This window comes from Tachysurus fulvidraco, chromosome 24 (assembly GCF_022655615.1).
Source record: "Tachysurus fulvidraco isolate hzauxx_2018 chromosome 24, HZAU_PFXX_2.0, whole genome shotgun sequence".
Lineage (NCBI taxonomy): Eukaryota > Metazoa > Chordata > Actinopteri > Siluriformes > Bagridae > Tachysurus > Tachysurus fulvidraco.
In genome coordinates, this window is record NC_062541.1 from 10,703,377 (window position 1) to 10,720,576 (window position 17,200).

A 17,200-nucleotide genomic window follows, 5' to 3' on the forward strand; every position below is an offset into this window, starting at 1 on the left:
CACACACACACACACACACACACACACACACACACACACACACACACACACACACACACACACACACAACTGTGCATACATTACTTACATACAAAAGAGCACTTAATATGAATGGACTTTGAACCAGCATGTGTATGATGGAGCTAGGTAGTGGCTGCAGTCTAGCAATGACCAATAATAGGCTGTGTTATGTTTATCTATTTATTTATGTCCACTTCTTTCACCTCTAAATCAATAGAGCCACTACATGTCCTGTCACTTAAAGACAACTTTCCACCACCAATGAGCTGCAAACAGGTTCAAAACAACACAAAACACACAATAAAAAAAAAATCATTCTCCTCACCGCCTTCCTTTCTTGTGCTTATCTCATCAAGATTAACACAAACCAAGCATGGACGGAGTAGGGACAAGTCATTGGAATTGTGTGTGATGTGCATGAAATGGGTTATGGGATGAATTAGGGAAACAATATGCTTTTCTTTTCGAAATGAGTTTGGAATCAGTTATTGAGGATGTGGGCTGACTCACTGCTGCAGATAAATGAACTGAGCTCAAATGTGCTGAGACTGGATCTTGGGGTCAACTGCTGCTTTAATATTGCAAATAATAAATGTGTTATTGGCTCACCTCCTCGAAAAAAGCTTTGGAAAGGAAAAGGACCGGGTAAACAATAACATATTCTCAAAATGTCTCAGAAGAAATTCTTTTTTTTACAGAGTATATCTTTCACTGAACTACTAAAAGCAATTTGAGTCTGCAAAAAAAAAACTGGTGGGTGTAATCCTGACAGTACCCTCACAAAATACACACAGTATTTTGTACTTGTCACATGGGATAGACTAAGGAACAGGTAGAAACTGCATAAACTCAATGACAGGGTCTTGTTTATAAGATATAGCTTTTGTGTTATATGAAAGAAATATATTTTTCAGAGGAGGAGGGACTAAATTTGTTATCTATAGTTAAATCTGTAGTTATTGGTTCTTCTTAATAGTAGCTAGTTCTCTGAGTCCCAACCTATTGGTTTTTGTGTGCCTGTGACAAGAAAAATGTATTACTTCAGCATTTGAAAATATATAAATGTATATAATATATAAAACACAATCAACAATCAGCAAAATGTAGGATATAACTAAAGCATTGAAAAAATCCAATCATGATGTTTTTTTTTTTTTTGTTTTTTTTTTTATGCAGCTGACTCCAGCGCAGCCCTGTCGCGCCCACAGCGCCCGCTCTCGGCCCGGGCGGCCCACCATGGCCCAGCAATGAAGGGCTATCAGGTGAGCCGCAGCCTGTCACAACACTCCTCCGGGCCATGCCACTGCACACCTGAGGACTTTGAGGCCGCGCGTGACTACTTACGCCATGCTGACCATCCGTACTACCCACCAGGTGGCCCGCCTGAGCCCCTGGCATTGCCCCCTTCTGGTGGAGGCACTTTCCCACGCTCTCATTCCACTCAGCAGCAGCCATTTGAGTCCTGCGAAGAATGCATCTCTTCAGCTGGGCATGGACATGGGCATGGGCATGGACATGGGCATCCAAAGATGCACCGCATCCCTCCTAACCTGCTGGATCAGTTTGAGAAGCAGTTACCCTTGCATCCAGATGGCTTTCATACTCTGCAGTACCAGCGCTCAGCCAGTGGGGAACAGCGCAGCGAGAGTCCTAGCCGAATCCGTCACCTGGTGAACTCTGTTCAGCGCCTGTTTGCAAAGTCCCATTCACTTGAGGCACCATCTAAACGTGAGTTCAATGGATGCAGGGATCGTGACCGAGAGCGAGGTCAGCGCAGTGGAGGTGAAGATGGCACAGGGCACCACCACCCAGGTACACATCAGTCACGCTCGGCCCGCCGCAACAAAAGTCGGGAGCGCAGCAAAAGCGGAGACTCACGCCATGATTCCCGGCACTCTTCACGCCACCGCAGCAAGACAGCTGGCTGGTGGAGCTCTGATGACAACTTAGATAGTGACAGTAGCTTCCTGGTGGCTGGAGGCAGGGGGGTAGGACGGGGATACCCACCAGGTCATGAGACCCTGGATGCAGCAATTCAGGAGCTAACCCTGAAGAAAGTGAAAGGTCCTTCTCCTGGAGAGTGCATGGCATGCAGCACCATGGCCAGGGTAGGAGATAGTGGGCATTCTCTTAAGAGGAGTACCTGGTCAGCCATGACAGTCAACCAAGCCAGAGAAGCATATCCAGTCTCTCGGGGAGGAGGGGGAGGTTATGATAAAGCTCTGGTACCTCTGGATGGCAAGTTGAAGGAGCGTAATCTCCATTACCTACAGGCAAGTTTGTGTGTGAGTGCACACACTGCTGGTTGTGAATGACAGACATCTTATAACACACTTTACATTCTTTGTAAGCAAAACCCTTATGACACACATATACTGCATGTGGTCAGCCCGTTAATGCCACATTGAGCAGTCAGCAGTGGAATATTACATGCAGCATGATTCAGTATTTGTCTTGAAATGCCTTTGCCATTTGCTTTATTTTTGTTGTTGTTTGTTCTTCCAAACTGGAATAGTTGAAAACAAGATTGCAGGTGGAGAAATAAGCTGAACAAAGCACAAAGAATGTCCCTTTTCTAATGTGTTTTGCTAGTTTCGGGTCTTTTTGTGTGGTTTTTAAGTTGTAGTTGAGTTGAGACCTAACAATCCCTAGTATTATATAAAAGTATTATATCAGAAAACCAACATATTTCAAATTGTTACACCTCTGCTGTATTGCAGTGTGGGCAGGCTTATGAACTGATTTCATGAATTGATTTTACTGAATTAGTGTTAATGTGTGTGACAACAATAATGGTAAAAGCATGACTTGTATGGACAGACACACTGGAGCTGTGACACCATTATCTCATTATCTTACAATGATTGGCAGGATTGGAAAATGATGTCACAGCTTTTACTGTATAACCAGGCTGAGTGTGAGGGTGATATCACATGGGGTAGTAGGAAGCCTCATGCACTCACTTGGAAAGATCAATCTTATGAGGAAAAACAAACAAAAAGAAAAAACATCGGGGATTTATAATAGAACATACAGAACATCTGTATGGCATAAGCACTTTCCTCATGGAGGTTCAATCAATTATTTTGTATAGCCTGAACAAATCATAAGGCTCAGATGTATATAATATGGCAATTTAAGTGTAAAAAAATATATAATACATTTAAATTGTAAACTGTATCAGTGTAGCTTCAGTCAGTTCAGAATGCCCTGCTTAGCTCCAGCTGTTTGAATATTCATGATAAATCCAATGCATGCAGGCAGACACAGTCACACTGCCACTCTCATTGACTTGCAGATTCACCTTCCTGACAAAAGGAATTAAGCAATGTTCAGAAACAGGTTATCTGAGCTGGACTGACTGCCAGTTCTTCATTGGGGAATAAAAATGATGTGGTGATTATATTTATCAGTTATTAATTTGAAGTGTCGAGTCTGATTCCTTTATCAGACCTGTATGACAAAGTGCCAAACAGCAGAAATGCACACAACAATAAATTTACATAAAACTGTGGCCACACCTCGTACTGAGAGACCATTCAATCTGGTGGGATTTCTAATTCACAGACATGATACATTTATATAATATAATATCTGGCATGAGCTATGACCTCACACCAAAATAATAGTCTTTTAATAGACATTGTGTGTTGATTACAATAATTATGACACAGCCAGGATGAATTATAGCATCAGAAAGCATTTATTCATTTTCTGTAACAGCAGGAATGTGAACATTTATAGATTATGGTGTTTACATTATTTCACTCATTCTAATATGTTTTTTATTTCTATAACAGCTCATACAGAGAGACTTGTAAGGCAGTTGCATGCCAGGCAAGCTTCATTAACCTAATGTTATATAACAAAAAAGATATAATTGTTGGAGTTTTTTGTTAGGAGATTTCATTTTGTTAGGAGACTTCAAGTTTCCTTACATGGGAGTTAGTTCTGGTTATCACTTACAGTATGTTATAGCAGCTATACTGTATAGTGTTGTATCCAACATCAACACTAATTAATATTAACCTAAATTTCTTAATTAACCTTAATTTCTTAACTATATCTCTTGACAAAAAATCTGTCCCGCATATCACAACCATACTAAACAAACCCTCTGTCGTGAAGACTCAAGTCTTGCAGATCTTTTATAACATTAAATATAACTATACACAATTATTCATTAGCAAATTCAAAGTTGTAATTATTTTCAAATCCCTGGTATGATAGGAACGTGATCTCTGATATATATCCATACAGTCTTCAAGAACAAAGATCGATCCATTTGCCAAATATTCGATCAAATTCAATTTAAATTTGTATGTATAGCGTTTTTACAATTGATAAATTTACAAATATATAAATGTCAGTAAATCAATTTATACTTTGTACGCTGTAGCTTCTGTTGAAGTGGTTTACTATTATATTCACTGCTACAGTAATACGTAACTGTAAAAATCATAGAAAACAATCACATGCACACACAAATATAGACATCCAGGCCTGAACCATTTGAAATTAAATAGTTTTTGGAATGTATTTTTTCATAATACTGAGATAACAGTGTGATTAAAATATCCAAGATGATTGTCCATTTTACAGAGCATCCAGTACAGATGACTGCACAAAAAAGCATGATTTAAAACAGCTTTGTTTGTTAGTTTTTCACTGCTTAATATTCTAATGTGTTATTTGAGACAAACCTCCTTCTGGTTTACTTTTATTGCAGTTTATCACTATGTTCTCCTCATGTCATACATTATGTTAGGCCATTGACTGAAATCAAGCCTCAGCTGCTGTTATGTACAGTAGGTCAAGCTGCTGAAAATAGTGGCCAAAGACACTTATTATTATTATTAATAATATTGAGTCTTAGTTGAACAAACACTGACTTTACACTCTTTTCAAGTGCACAAATTGTAACAAACCTACAAAATGAATGACTGTGCCTTTGAGTAGACATGTCTATTTCATTCTGTTCTATTTTCTACTCTATGCTTATTTATTTGGGTATTTTTTGGAACTAGATATAAAACAAGACCTGAATACTCTGTGTTGCTTCTACAAGTCTCATGACCCTATCTGTAGCTTCTAATTAGAAACATTTCCACAAGAAGCGCTAGCACGCTTGCCAAAGTGCTGAAAGCTTGACCAAAGTAATGGCAGATGGCAACAGTTGCTATGCAGTGAATAGAAAGCCAGGAAAATACAGCAAGGCCACTGTAATTACATTAGTAGCCTGGCTAACTACCTAACTAGTCTTCATAGATTTATCACTCAGAGCTTGACCATTCTGAGCCATTATCCAGACTCCATCGAATGTGTTCGGAGATGCTCTAGTTATGTACATTATCGTCTTTATTGCTGCGTTCCATTAATAGGTCATTTTTAAATTAATACTTCAAAATGTAGTTATAAATAGTATAAATATCTAGTAAATATATATCTAGTAATCTCACATTATATAAGCAGGGTCTAAGAATCAGCATGTACTGTGTAAGGGCTAAATCAGCTCTTCTTGGACCCTTCTAAAGAGAGAGAGTTAACGCAAGAAGGGGTGGTGGGGTGGGGCAGTCACCCTCACCGGCCGGTTGGGGCACTAAGTCACTGAATTGGGCAATTTTCCAAGACAGAGAGCTCAAGAAGTGAAAGGAAGCAAGCTGATGAGATCGAATTCACAGAACCTGGGGGCAAATATAACAATAGTGGACAAGATGGTGCAGGTAGGATGGAGAAATAGAGTTTTCAGTGTAAAAGTAAGTGTGTGTGGTGGGGTGGGTGCATGGGTGTGTCAGTTCCAGTGTAAAAGTAAAGATGAAAAAAAATGTTAGAGAGGTCTAAGCTTGTTTATTAATATGACTAACTATTGTAGATTCCCATTGCTCTTTTCCTAAAGGATAGAAAGAAAGAGAGACCCTTAGACAAAAGGAAAAGCCAAAAGGGCCGATGGAAAGAAACGTGACACTGAAGTCTTTTGAAGGTTTTATACCCTGAGAGGCAGAGTAGGGAGCAGGAACAGTGAGATCAAACTGAATCACCTCTTGAAAGCAATGACCTTTAAGTACCCCATGACTGGGCATTCAAAATACTAGCATATGTGTGTGTATGTGTGTGAGTCATCTTTGTCTTGTGTCTGACAGAAGGTACTAAAGAAGGTATGATGGCATGGTGCACTTTCTCTGAACTCCATATTGGAGACAAAGAGGTCACGCTCTAGTGTCACTGGTGTGTGTATAAGAAACTCATGGGAATGAAGTGACAATGATGGAGTGGAAAAATTATGTTCTAGCTCTGTTTTGAGCTTTTTGCACTCGTGGCTCGTCTTTTGATGTTGTTCACAGTCCTACATGGATACCCTAAAGATTCCCTAATAAAAAAAATGTTTATGAAAAAAATCTCTAGGTCTGCTTCAGTGAATAATCTCACCTGGATAATATAGACTTTTTTCTAAAAACTGCTATAGTTATGAATTACAAATTTCCTATTCTCATTCCAGGACTCAGAAAATAATAGACTTTTATAAATTATTGGGTTTTTTTTCCCCCTAAAAGAGCATGGGTTATTTTTTTATTCTGGTTTCATGATTTTTTGTCATATCACAGACTTTTGCTTGCTTCTGATTTGTAAGATTTGAATTTATACCTCAGTTATAATTAACTATGAGAAGTTGTCTTGAGCGCAGAGCTTTATCACCTCTTTTTTTGTGTCACAGGCAGTTTGTAACTGAACTCTGGTCTGTCTGTTTGGAACAGGTTCCCACTGATGAGTGGGGTGGAGTGGGAGTGTCAGAAACCGGAGGAGAGATCCCTTGCAGACGCATGCGCAGTGGCAGCTACATTAAGGCCATGGGTGATGATGACAGCGCAGACTCAGACACCAGCCCCAAAACCTCACCAAAACGCTCTCTCATTGCTCAGAGAGATGCTTTCCGGCGTTCCATCAGCATGGACCAACGCTCTTCTACAACCAAGTGAGCTACTCACTATAATTCTAAGCAAACGAACATAACATGACATAACATTATCTAATCAGCCAATCCTCAATCAGCAGTACAATGCATTAAATCATGCAGATACATTCTATCCTTTTTGAAAAGCTGGTCTTTTTATGGGCATTGAATCTGTATGATAATGACTAATAACTACATTCATTGAGCTTCTGAATGGAGAATAGGTCATTTCTATACTTCTTCTTAGACTTACTCATGAAGATGAGAACAATTTCGGCCTCTGCCTTTGAGTCACTACCTCTGTTATAAGCTAAACCTACAGTCCTGAGAAAAAATTTTAAGTTTTTCCTCTATCTCTGCCTCTAGCAATCGCAGCATTTGGTTTGCCTCCATCTCATCAACTGTGATGGAAAACAAGTAGTCATGCAGGCTAGCTTATCATCTTTTTATCAAGCTAATCAAATCTTGATGGATAACACCCACAGCATGACATATTTCAATTAAAAATGCATCATGTTGTGAAAAAAAGCATACAAATATCCATTTCACATTGTCTTTAATCTTAAACACACACCAGGAGGACAAACATTTAATATTGTTCTTAATATTTAATAACTATTTCAGTTTAAAATGTATGGTACTCGTTAGTGGTGAGGACAAAATGTACTATTTAAAAACAAGGTCTTTGAGTCAAAATACGGAAATCATTTAAAGCTTCACACAACAATTTACTTAAAACATTTACTTAGAAGGATCTTTTAGTAACATTGAGTTCCAGTATATTCCAAAAACAATGAAGTACTGAATCTAACTGAAACAGACAGATAAATAAACACAAGGCCAAAGCACAGTGTATTCAATTTGTACATCTGTGATGCAAAGCAACCATTTTATAAGAATTTGCTTCCATGACAGTACAGCATAACAAATTAAATATTGATTAATTTAACACATAAAGTTGCTCATCCAGTATGTTACACTGCTTTTAAACAAAGAGATGTATATACTGTTAAATGCGATTCAGTCGCTGAGGTTTTCTATCATAATTTTCAAATTGCAAGAAAATGGACGCAAGACTTTTTCATTTTTACAGCTGGTAGATACAATGACAAATCATGTACGTGAACTGGCAAGAAAAAAGCTGCTTTTGTTCCCTTTATTGTATTTTATGTTTTTTTATATAGTCCATATAGACTTATATGAAATGACAGATATCTTTTTATTTGCTTGTTTATCACTTTTCCCAGGTACTCTTGTAAACAGTGTACAGATTCCTATTCAAACAGCCGTACAACACCAAAAGGACATGCACACTCTCGGAGCTACACACGCTCCCTGACCAGCTCACAGGTAACACACTCTCTCACAGATAGCACTGTTCCAGACAGTAATATTGCGCCTATCCAAAGAATAATAAAAGTCTCATTAGTGCAGGTTGATTATCTACATCTGGCTGGGCTTTTACATAATGTGCTGCTAGAAGAGCTCTAACACAAAGGCTAAGCCCTGATACTCTGATGTCATTTTATTTCCGCTTCCAGTGTCTACATTCATAGTCATTCATTACTTTTGAAAAGCATGACAAATGGCCCCGGCTTCCATGCTTCTCTTTCCTCAGGCTACTGAGTAAAAGCAAATAGAGTGTCTTTGTTTTTAACTTGTAATTCTTACAGTCGAAGCTAGTGATGTTGCAGGTGTGCATTTATTAATCATAACCTTTTTGCTCCATTGTACCTGTGTATCGGTAGCTGGGGGACACGCTGAATCGTCAGTTCGAGTCAGTGTGTGAGAGCGTGTTTGGAGAGATAGAGTCTCAGGCCGTGGAGGCCTTGGATCTGCCCGGCTGCTTTCGTACACGCAGCCATAGCTACGTACGTGCCATCCAAGCAGGCTGCTCACAAGATGATGACTGTCTGTCCGTCTTCTCCATGTCTGGCCCTCAGGGGAGCATCAAGGGTGGAGCAGGTGAGGGTTGCTTGTGTGTGCAGGTGTGTGTGTAATTGTGAATGTAAGGGTGAGAGTCTGGGTAAATAGATATCTCTGCCTCAGGCTCTCTCTTTCTCTATGCAGTACCAGGGATTACTCGAGGGTCTTAATGAGTTTTTGGATCTGTCACCCAGACACTGCTGAGGAAACAGCTCAAGGCTTTAGATATCAAAAGGAAATTCATCCTCTCTCTTTCTTTTTCACTCTCTCTCTCTCTTGTCCATTCATGCCCTACTGTATCTATGCTCTCACACTTCTTTAGCTTAAAGTAGGAAATCTATTTAGAGGTTTATTAAAACCACAGTAAAGTGTCAAGCATGTTTATTGCCACCCACACACATATATGTTTTTTAGTATTTTATTGCAATAATTACTAATGTAGCTAGATTAAACTACATCCAACCCTAACCTTAACCTTGACCTTATTAACAAAATGAAGCATTTAGTCACTTTTTGTTTTTTAATTAAAAGCTGCAGTTATATTTAAGGGGACAAGTGAAGTGTTTTCACAATGTCAGAACTCTCACATGTTCATTGTGGGGGTTACTTGTTTTTCCCCACCAAGATATATGTATGTAAATGCACACAGACACACACACACACACACACACACACACACACACACACACACACACACACACACACACACACACACACACACACACACACACACACACACACACACACACACACACAGTAGATATCCATGAACACACTGTGTTTAGTAATAGGATGACAAACTCTTTTAAAAACACACACTAGGATTGATGTAAATTAATATTGCCCATGAATAAAACATGTTTGTGCATGTGTTTGCATGTGTGTTATTTTGATGTGTCTTGCCGCGATGAATGGTCCCATGTGACTAAGCACTTTGACAGGCAGTGTTATCTCGCTGTCTAGGATAAAGATGGTTACAGGAAGAGAGGAGCTTAGAGAGTTTATTTTTCTGCCGTCACTTTAAAAAGAAAAAAGAACAGATTGTCTCTGTAAAGAAGTGTTTTCATGAAATTACCCTGTTATAAAGCAGTTTCTGGGACAGAAATATTTACCCAATTTTACTGCCAGAACTTAATTGAATTGAAATTCATGAGATGTGGGCAGTAATTAAGCAGTAACTATGAAGCAGTACATAATGAATCTGGACAATTAAAGGAATTGCTTGGAGAGGTAATGGAGGTCTATTTCAATTAAGTAATTACTATTAAATAATTTACATACATATACACCAACACATTGTGAATATTTGCTTAATAGTAAGACAAAATGTAACTTACTATTAATAACAAAATCTATAAAACACAATAAAACTTGAATGAACTAAATGGAACTGGAACACAGTTTGATGTCAGTCCAGAAAAAATAAATGAATATATTCTATAAAGATGTACCAGAAATGTTTTCAGAAATGTTTATAGACATTTTATGTTCAAGCTACATGAATAATCTAAGCATTAATAATGTCTACATTTGTATCACATACTTCTAGTGTTCCCATATCGGAAAGGCCCACCTCCACTTCCTCCACGCATGTCCAAGCCCATGATCTCAGTAACAGCACAAAGCAGCACAGAGTCCACTCAGGATGCCTACTTTCAGAGTCGGCCAAAACAGCACAGTAATTCCGTGGACCTGAGTGAGAGCTCCAGAGGAGGTTACTACCCAAGCGGGGGAGCAATGCGCATCAAACAGAGCAGCAACTCCACAGAAAGCGTAAGCATGGATGGTCGAGCCTTGAGGGACTCCGGCTATGTGGGTGGGACAGGAGCCATGAGGCCCAAGCACAGTGCCTCAGCTGAAAACCTGCTAGAAGGGCCTAGGGGGGTGAGGGAGCGTGCTGGAGGCAGCCTGGGCAAATCTGCATCCCTTCCTCAGACCAGCATCATGCTGAGCAAGAGTGTTAAGAGCATGGAGGAGCAGAAGCAGGAAGGCAAAGGGCGCAAGTGGAGGCCCTCTATAGCTGTTCAGGTGAGTAAAGAATAAAAAGCATGCTTATCCAGATTTTCTTTTATGCTGCACTTATTTGAGCTGAGTGTGACTGTGGAACCAATGAGAAACAAAGTGCAGATATACAGTACGCTAGACCTAGGCAATAAAACTTGTATGTTTTTAGGTGGATAGCTCAGAGACTCTGTCAGACTCAGATACAGAGGGCAAAGCACTGAGAGAAGTGCACTCCATCGGTGTCCAGGTGGAGGATGATAAGAGGTACAGTATCTGTTTTCTCATTTGCTTGTTTTTTTTCTTTTCAGTTCAGTTTCTTTCACTCTACCAGCAGGTTCCTTTAATCAGAGAATTCTGGATTGACAAGCTTATGGGGTGTTGTGTGGAGTGTAAATCCTACACACACGCATACATACTGTGGCTTATATGTGTAAGGAGCACAGTGTGTTGAGAGGGTGTAATTAGGCATTACATGACATGCCACATTGTGTGAAAATATGTCGTAGTCATCCAGGCAGGGCTGGTGAACTCATTATCATGTGTGTCATATGACAGGATCATTAGCCCCCTTCAGGCTTATGGATATGAGGTCACACAGTTAGAGTATTTTTTTCTTTTCATCAACACAAGGTCCTATTTGACTGGATCTGTCACATATGTATACTAAATATATGCTAATGAAAGAGTATAATGTTATGGCATCCTCTGGGTGCTGCCACATGTTGTAATCTATATTTACTAGTTTCCTGAGCAATATTTATTTAATGAAGACCTTATTCATAAATCATTTGCTTCTTTTTTGAAGTGTTACAATAGATATTTTTTTAATTAATTGGTCAACAAACAGTATTAATTGTTATTAATTCCAACATCAAATACTGACTTGTATAGTACTGACTATTGTCCTCTACAATCATTGGCACCTTTAATAGGACATTAGTACCCCTGCTCATTCATGCAATTAGGCCAATCATATGAAAACAGTACAATACATACACTTTACTAAAACAGGGAAAATATCGCCTGGTTTTCCTCCAATCTTCTGTCCAGCTTTGGTAAGCTGTGCCCACAGTAGTCTCAGATCCCTGTCTTTGATTGATATGTCCATTCTACAGATCCCTTAGGATTCCATAAAGACTTGTTTACTCCATTGACATTCTACCCACTGCAGTTTTATTCTTACTACATGTAACTCACCTGCAACTTTTGCGCATCACTTTAAATTCTGTAATGTTTGTACATTTTCTACTGTTATTACATCTATCATAATTACACATTATCTTCCACTGCTACTACATGTACCATGTAACATATTCAATAACTTCTTCTCATTCTTATTATTTCTGTTTATTCTATTTTTAACTTAGATCTTTTTTAATTTAGCTTATTTATATGCACAGTATAGGAGGAGGATAGCAGTATAGGAGGAGGAGTTGGGCAGGTTTTCATTTCAAGTTATACTGTACATATAACTGTGTATGTGACAGATAAATTCTTGACTCTTAGATCTTGTTAGATTGGAATCTTGTCAGCAGTGGTTTTCAAAGTTTAACATGTGTTTTCTGAAGTGTTTTTCTGCTCAGCATCATTGTAAAGAGTTGTAGAGACTTCATGTTAGTTAATCATGTGGCATTTCATGTAATATCATTTTTACTTCATGTTAGTGAAAATATTTTGGAATTTTGTTTGAGATGTAGGATTTTTCCAAATAGAGTGTTTCATAAGTGATGTCTATTGACGTAAAGTATAGTGTCGTAAAGTAATTCTTGGTACTGGACTCAGTTCTTTGGACTCTTCTATATTCATGCTGTTGTTAAAGCCCCATGAATTTGATTTTGTGATTACTTTATAATTAGATTCATATTGTTCCTCTGGGTACACAGTATGAAGTTGCTGGGGTAAATCTTTAGCATAGACTGTTTTACCTTTTCCCTATTACTGTATGTCCCACAGAGCTTGTATCAGAACGTGTGTTCATGTTCCTGATTGATTAGTCAATCAAGCATTCTTTCTAGAATATTAACATCACAACCATAGTGTACTGAGATTGGGTTGATCAGCAAATGGGCAGTTTACGAGCTGTATTTTTCTTTTTTTTATTCCCAACTTCTCTGAATGTCTAATATGGAATAGTTTTGGTGAAAACACTATATTCCTTGTGTTGATACAATGTGTGACTCTTTGCAGACGTGCACGGTTCAAACGCTCCAACAGCGTGACAGCAAGCGTGCAGGCTGATCTGGAGATGGAGGGTTTTGGGGTTCTGAGTGTGCCGACACAGGACAAGGGGCTACAATTTGGCTGCTCCTTCCAGCGCCACTCCTCAGAACCTGAGTCAGAATATCGCTCCACTGTGCACACACAGGGCCAGTGGGCGTACAGGGACCACTACCATGGCGCCTACACTACCGAGCCCTGTCCTCTGGAGCTGAGAGCCTTGCCTCATTCACACACTGAGCGAGCAGTAGCAAGTTGGCATGAAGGTCCACGCAGCTTGCCTGACTCGGGCAGAGCTTCACCATGCCACAGAGACGGGGAGTTCTTCCTCCGCCTGCTGCAAACTGAGGTGGAAAGGATGGAGGGATGGTGTCAAAGCATGGAGCGAGAGGCAGAGGAGAATGAGCTGCCAGATGATGGTGAGTTGAGATAGAAAGAGGGCATGGTACTGTCTATTCAATGAAGCTACTGTATATACTATAAATATTGATTTTCTCTCTAAGCCAATAGAGGGTGTTCCTTACAGTGCCTTGTATTACTGCCACTACTTGTTATATCTTGTAATGTATACATGTAATGCCTCTTCAATCTGTGACAACCATTCGATGCAATAGTAAAAGACACGGGCCATTATTTATCAAAGGTAAAAAGCAGTGCAATGCAATCAACTACACTGTGTTTGATTCATGAGTTTTCTATTGCATCAAAAAGAATGCTTTTGTAGTGCCTCGAGATTTGATGTCTTGTGCATTCTGAGATGCTTATCTGCTTGCCACAGTTGTACAGAATGATTATCTGAGTTACTGTAATCTTTCTGGCAGCTCAAACCAGCTGACCTCTCTCATCAACAAGGTATTTCTGCCTGCAGAACTGTTGCTTACTTCTTGTTTTTATTGCCCCATTCTGAATAAAAGCTTGAAGCTGTGTTCAGTAATGTTCAGGACCCCACACATCCAAGTTTAGAATAGAATAGAATAGAATAGAATAGAATAGAATAGAATAGAATAGAATAGAATAGAATAGAATAGAATAGAATAGAATAGATATAAAATATATGAAGACTATAATAGAATTTGCTATCCAAGGGTCTTTGAACAGTGGGTGGTTCACCTGTTCAGGACTCCATATCCAGGTCAGTAATTGATGGTGCCTTTTGTATGCAAAAAAAAAGTACTAATGAGCTGATAATGATCCATGTCTGCACCCGTAATTCACAATTGCAAATTGCATGTTGACACTACACCCCATTACCTACAGTATATTTTACTACAAGGTTTGTGTGTGCCCAATTGTGATTATCAGGCATAAGAAGGTCAACAACTAACACACATATGCCTGTACCTTGCAACCCTTAAAATGTAAGCTATCTAACTAATTAAACTACCATCTAATTGGAGTCTTTGTTATCATTGTTCAGTTACAACCATAGTCTGTTTTATCTTGGCTTATTTGGCTTATAGCCAGCACTAACTCAAGCTTGGGATACAGACTTTTGAAGCTTATTATCTATAAGCTACTTGTTTGTTTGTTTTTCTGGCAGATTACAGTTTTACTAATGTTTTAAATAAATGCATAAAAATAGAAAGCTTGTCTTTTACTAGAGAAATGTGTTAGCTGCCTCATATGTCAGTGTAGTGTGGGGTAACTGCTGGACTAATGCCTACCATAAAACGTTTTAAAAAATTAATTAATTAATAAAATTAATAAAAGTCCATTACTGCTGGTAAACTAAGTGTAACACCCCTAACAAGTGGACAAAGCTAATGCAAATCACTGTCTACTACAAAAAAGGTAATTGATGATCGCTCGCTTAGTATACTAGTCTTTTAAAGCATAGTATACTTCCCTTATTTGCACTAATTTATTTATCAAGTCGAATCCCTAAGTATACACATAAAAGGTCACCTCATGCTTTATATTTTAAAGAAATGATAGGCCTGAATCAAGAACACAATAGTGAATACAACGTCTGAATTCAGTCTTAAAGTAAGTCAGTGTGCTTTCCGCTATGCTCTTCTCTCCTCTCCTGTAGTGTTGGAGCTGATCAGAGCAGCAGTGGGCGGTGCACAGATGTTAATGTCCCAAAAGGTGCAGCAGTTCTTCCGAATGTGCCAGCAAAGCGTGGTAAGCAGCAAACGTTTCCTGTCTCCTCCTAGCCTGATTCCACTCACTAGGGAAACACTGATGAATTTCATTACAACTTCATTATTGTTTAGTTACTGTGAGATTTGGAAAACATGCTGCTGTAATCTGAGGCACTAGTTTTAACTCCTTACACCGCCCCTCAGGACCCGACAGCATATCCCCAGCCCACCACCCAGGACCTGGCTGCTTTCTGGGACCTGCTGCAGTTAGCCATTGAGGAGGTGCGTGTGAAGTTTCAAGACCTACAGAGGATCAAGGAATCAGGCTGGAGGCTGCCTCACGAGAAGAAGGTGAGACTGAAGAGTCATTCAGAGCCACTGTATGCCCAGATCAACCAAAGAGCCAAATCTTCAGTGGGCAGAGGAGCTGTTTGTATAACTGTAACTGGCAATCCACGGCTACCTAAGAAACACCAAAGTAGCGATGGAACAATTATGTAGAACACTGCCAAACCACACATTCTGTTCTTTCTGAATTATTAAAACATTACTATCGTGAACTAATGTAAATTTCTCTTCTCTCTGTTTTTCCTTTTCCATCTGCATTATAATGACATGGCCTTTCTTCTTCTTCTGCATGACTCCCTTGGTATTGTATGCTTGTATTTGGTGTCCTTTGTCCTATGTTTGCAAATGCTCTACATCCACATCCACATCTATCACTCTTCATTACTCATTCTGTGCCCTCACTACTACCAAACATCGTTGTCAGGAAGAGACAAAGCTTCCTCCTCCATTACCAAAGAAGCCAGTGGGTGGAGTGACTGGAAGTCTGCGGGCAGAAAGCATGGCAGAGGCAGGAGTTGGAAACACTGGTGGCACACTAATGATCTCTCGTGGTCGTAGCATGCCTGTACCCTTGCCATTGCGGGAGAAATCCCTAGAGTTGGGTGATCGGCAGAGGCTGGAGGCGAGGCGGAGGCTCCTTCAAGCAGGCCCTAAGCGAGCTGCTTCTTTCCGTCAGAATTCAGCCACAGAGAGTGGGGATAGCATCGAGATCTACATCCCTGAGGCCCAGACCAGACTGTGAGCCAGCCAAGATCAGTAAAACCAATATAGCAAGTTTCCTCTCCCTTTGAGTGACCCACAGTGTAGCTCACGTACCAAGCGTGATTCAAATGAGTTGGAAAAGAGGCAACATGGGTATTTTCTGGAAGAGAGCTCACTCGCTTGTGATCCTCACTAATTAAAAGGGCTCGCACCAGCACAACCATGTGGTATGAGACTGGGTTTTTTTTCTTTCACAAGGCTTATTTAATATCCCAAAACCTTAGGACTTTTTCAATAAATGCCTCCGCGGAATACGGGTGCAACATTGTCTTGGTGAGAGGATTTTAGAAATTTAGCTACAAATAGCAGACTCTCTTTTGATATAGTCTTGATACCTAAACTTTGCATTTAGTTTTGCCAGGGTGGTGACAGTAGCTCCTCTCACTGTGAAACAGCAGCACACTCTTGTGGCCAAGTCAGATAAGTGCATCCCTAAATCTCAGGCCTGCATTTTATGAATTTGGGCTCTGTCCCTTTGAACTGCACTTGCAGTATCATTTAGGCGCAACAGGTCAGATGTCTGACTGTTAATGGCCAGTGTTTAACAGGAGAATCCCTTACAGTCAAAGCACCCATTTATGTTACATTTATACAATCCATTGAGGATAGAAAGTAAACTTCTCAAGTTTCTTCATCTGATACTTTTTCTGCTTTAGTCACACAGAGACAATCTCCATCCTGGTAATTTAGTTTAGGAACAGGAAGCATGTCAGTCTCCCCTCGTCACCTTTGACCTTCAGTGTAAAAAAAAGGAAAAAACAAAGAAAGAAAATGAAATAGAGGAAAGTGTGATCTGCTATAGTAAAGTCAATATTACCTAGTAAGAAACACTAGCCTCTTATATATTTAGGTGGAAGAGTATAAAAAACACTGGGTTTAGACGTGTGAT

At 39.6% G+C, this 17,200-nt stretch overlaps 1 protein-coding gene across 3 annotated transcripts in view; it reads left to right on the top strand.

Annotated features, from left to right (window-relative positions):
• dlgap3 (discs, large (Drosophila) homolog-associated protein 3) overlaps nt 1–16,471 on the top strand; it is a 143,014-nt gene extending 126,543 nt beyond the window's left edge. For all 3 annotated transcript variants that reach the window (XM_027175943.2, XM_047808100.1, XM_027175944.2), the window contains 10 exons: nt 1,198–2,294; nt 6,774–6,991; nt 8,218–8,320; nt 8,719–8,935; nt 10,446–10,924; nt 11,070–11,164; nt 13,088–13,536; nt 15,150–15,241; nt 15,406–15,552; nt 15,974–16,471. In XM_027175943.2, coding sequence (XP_027031744.2) covers nt 1,269–2,294; nt 6,774–6,991; nt 8,218–8,320; nt 8,719–8,935; nt 10,446–10,924; nt 11,070–11,164; nt 13,088–13,536; nt 15,150–15,241; nt 15,406–15,552; nt 15,974–16,291 — 3,144 coding nt within the window. In that variant the 5' untranslated portion in view covers nt 1,198–1,268 and the 3' untranslated portion in view covers nt 16,292–16,471. The remainder of the gene's footprint in view (nt 1–1,197; nt 2,295–6,773; nt 6,992–8,217; nt 8,321–8,718; nt 8,936–10,445; nt 10,925–11,069; nt 11,165–13,087; nt 13,537–15,149; nt 15,242–15,405; nt 15,553–15,973) is intronic.
• The last annotated feature ends 729 nt before the right edge of the window (nt 16,472–17,200 follow it).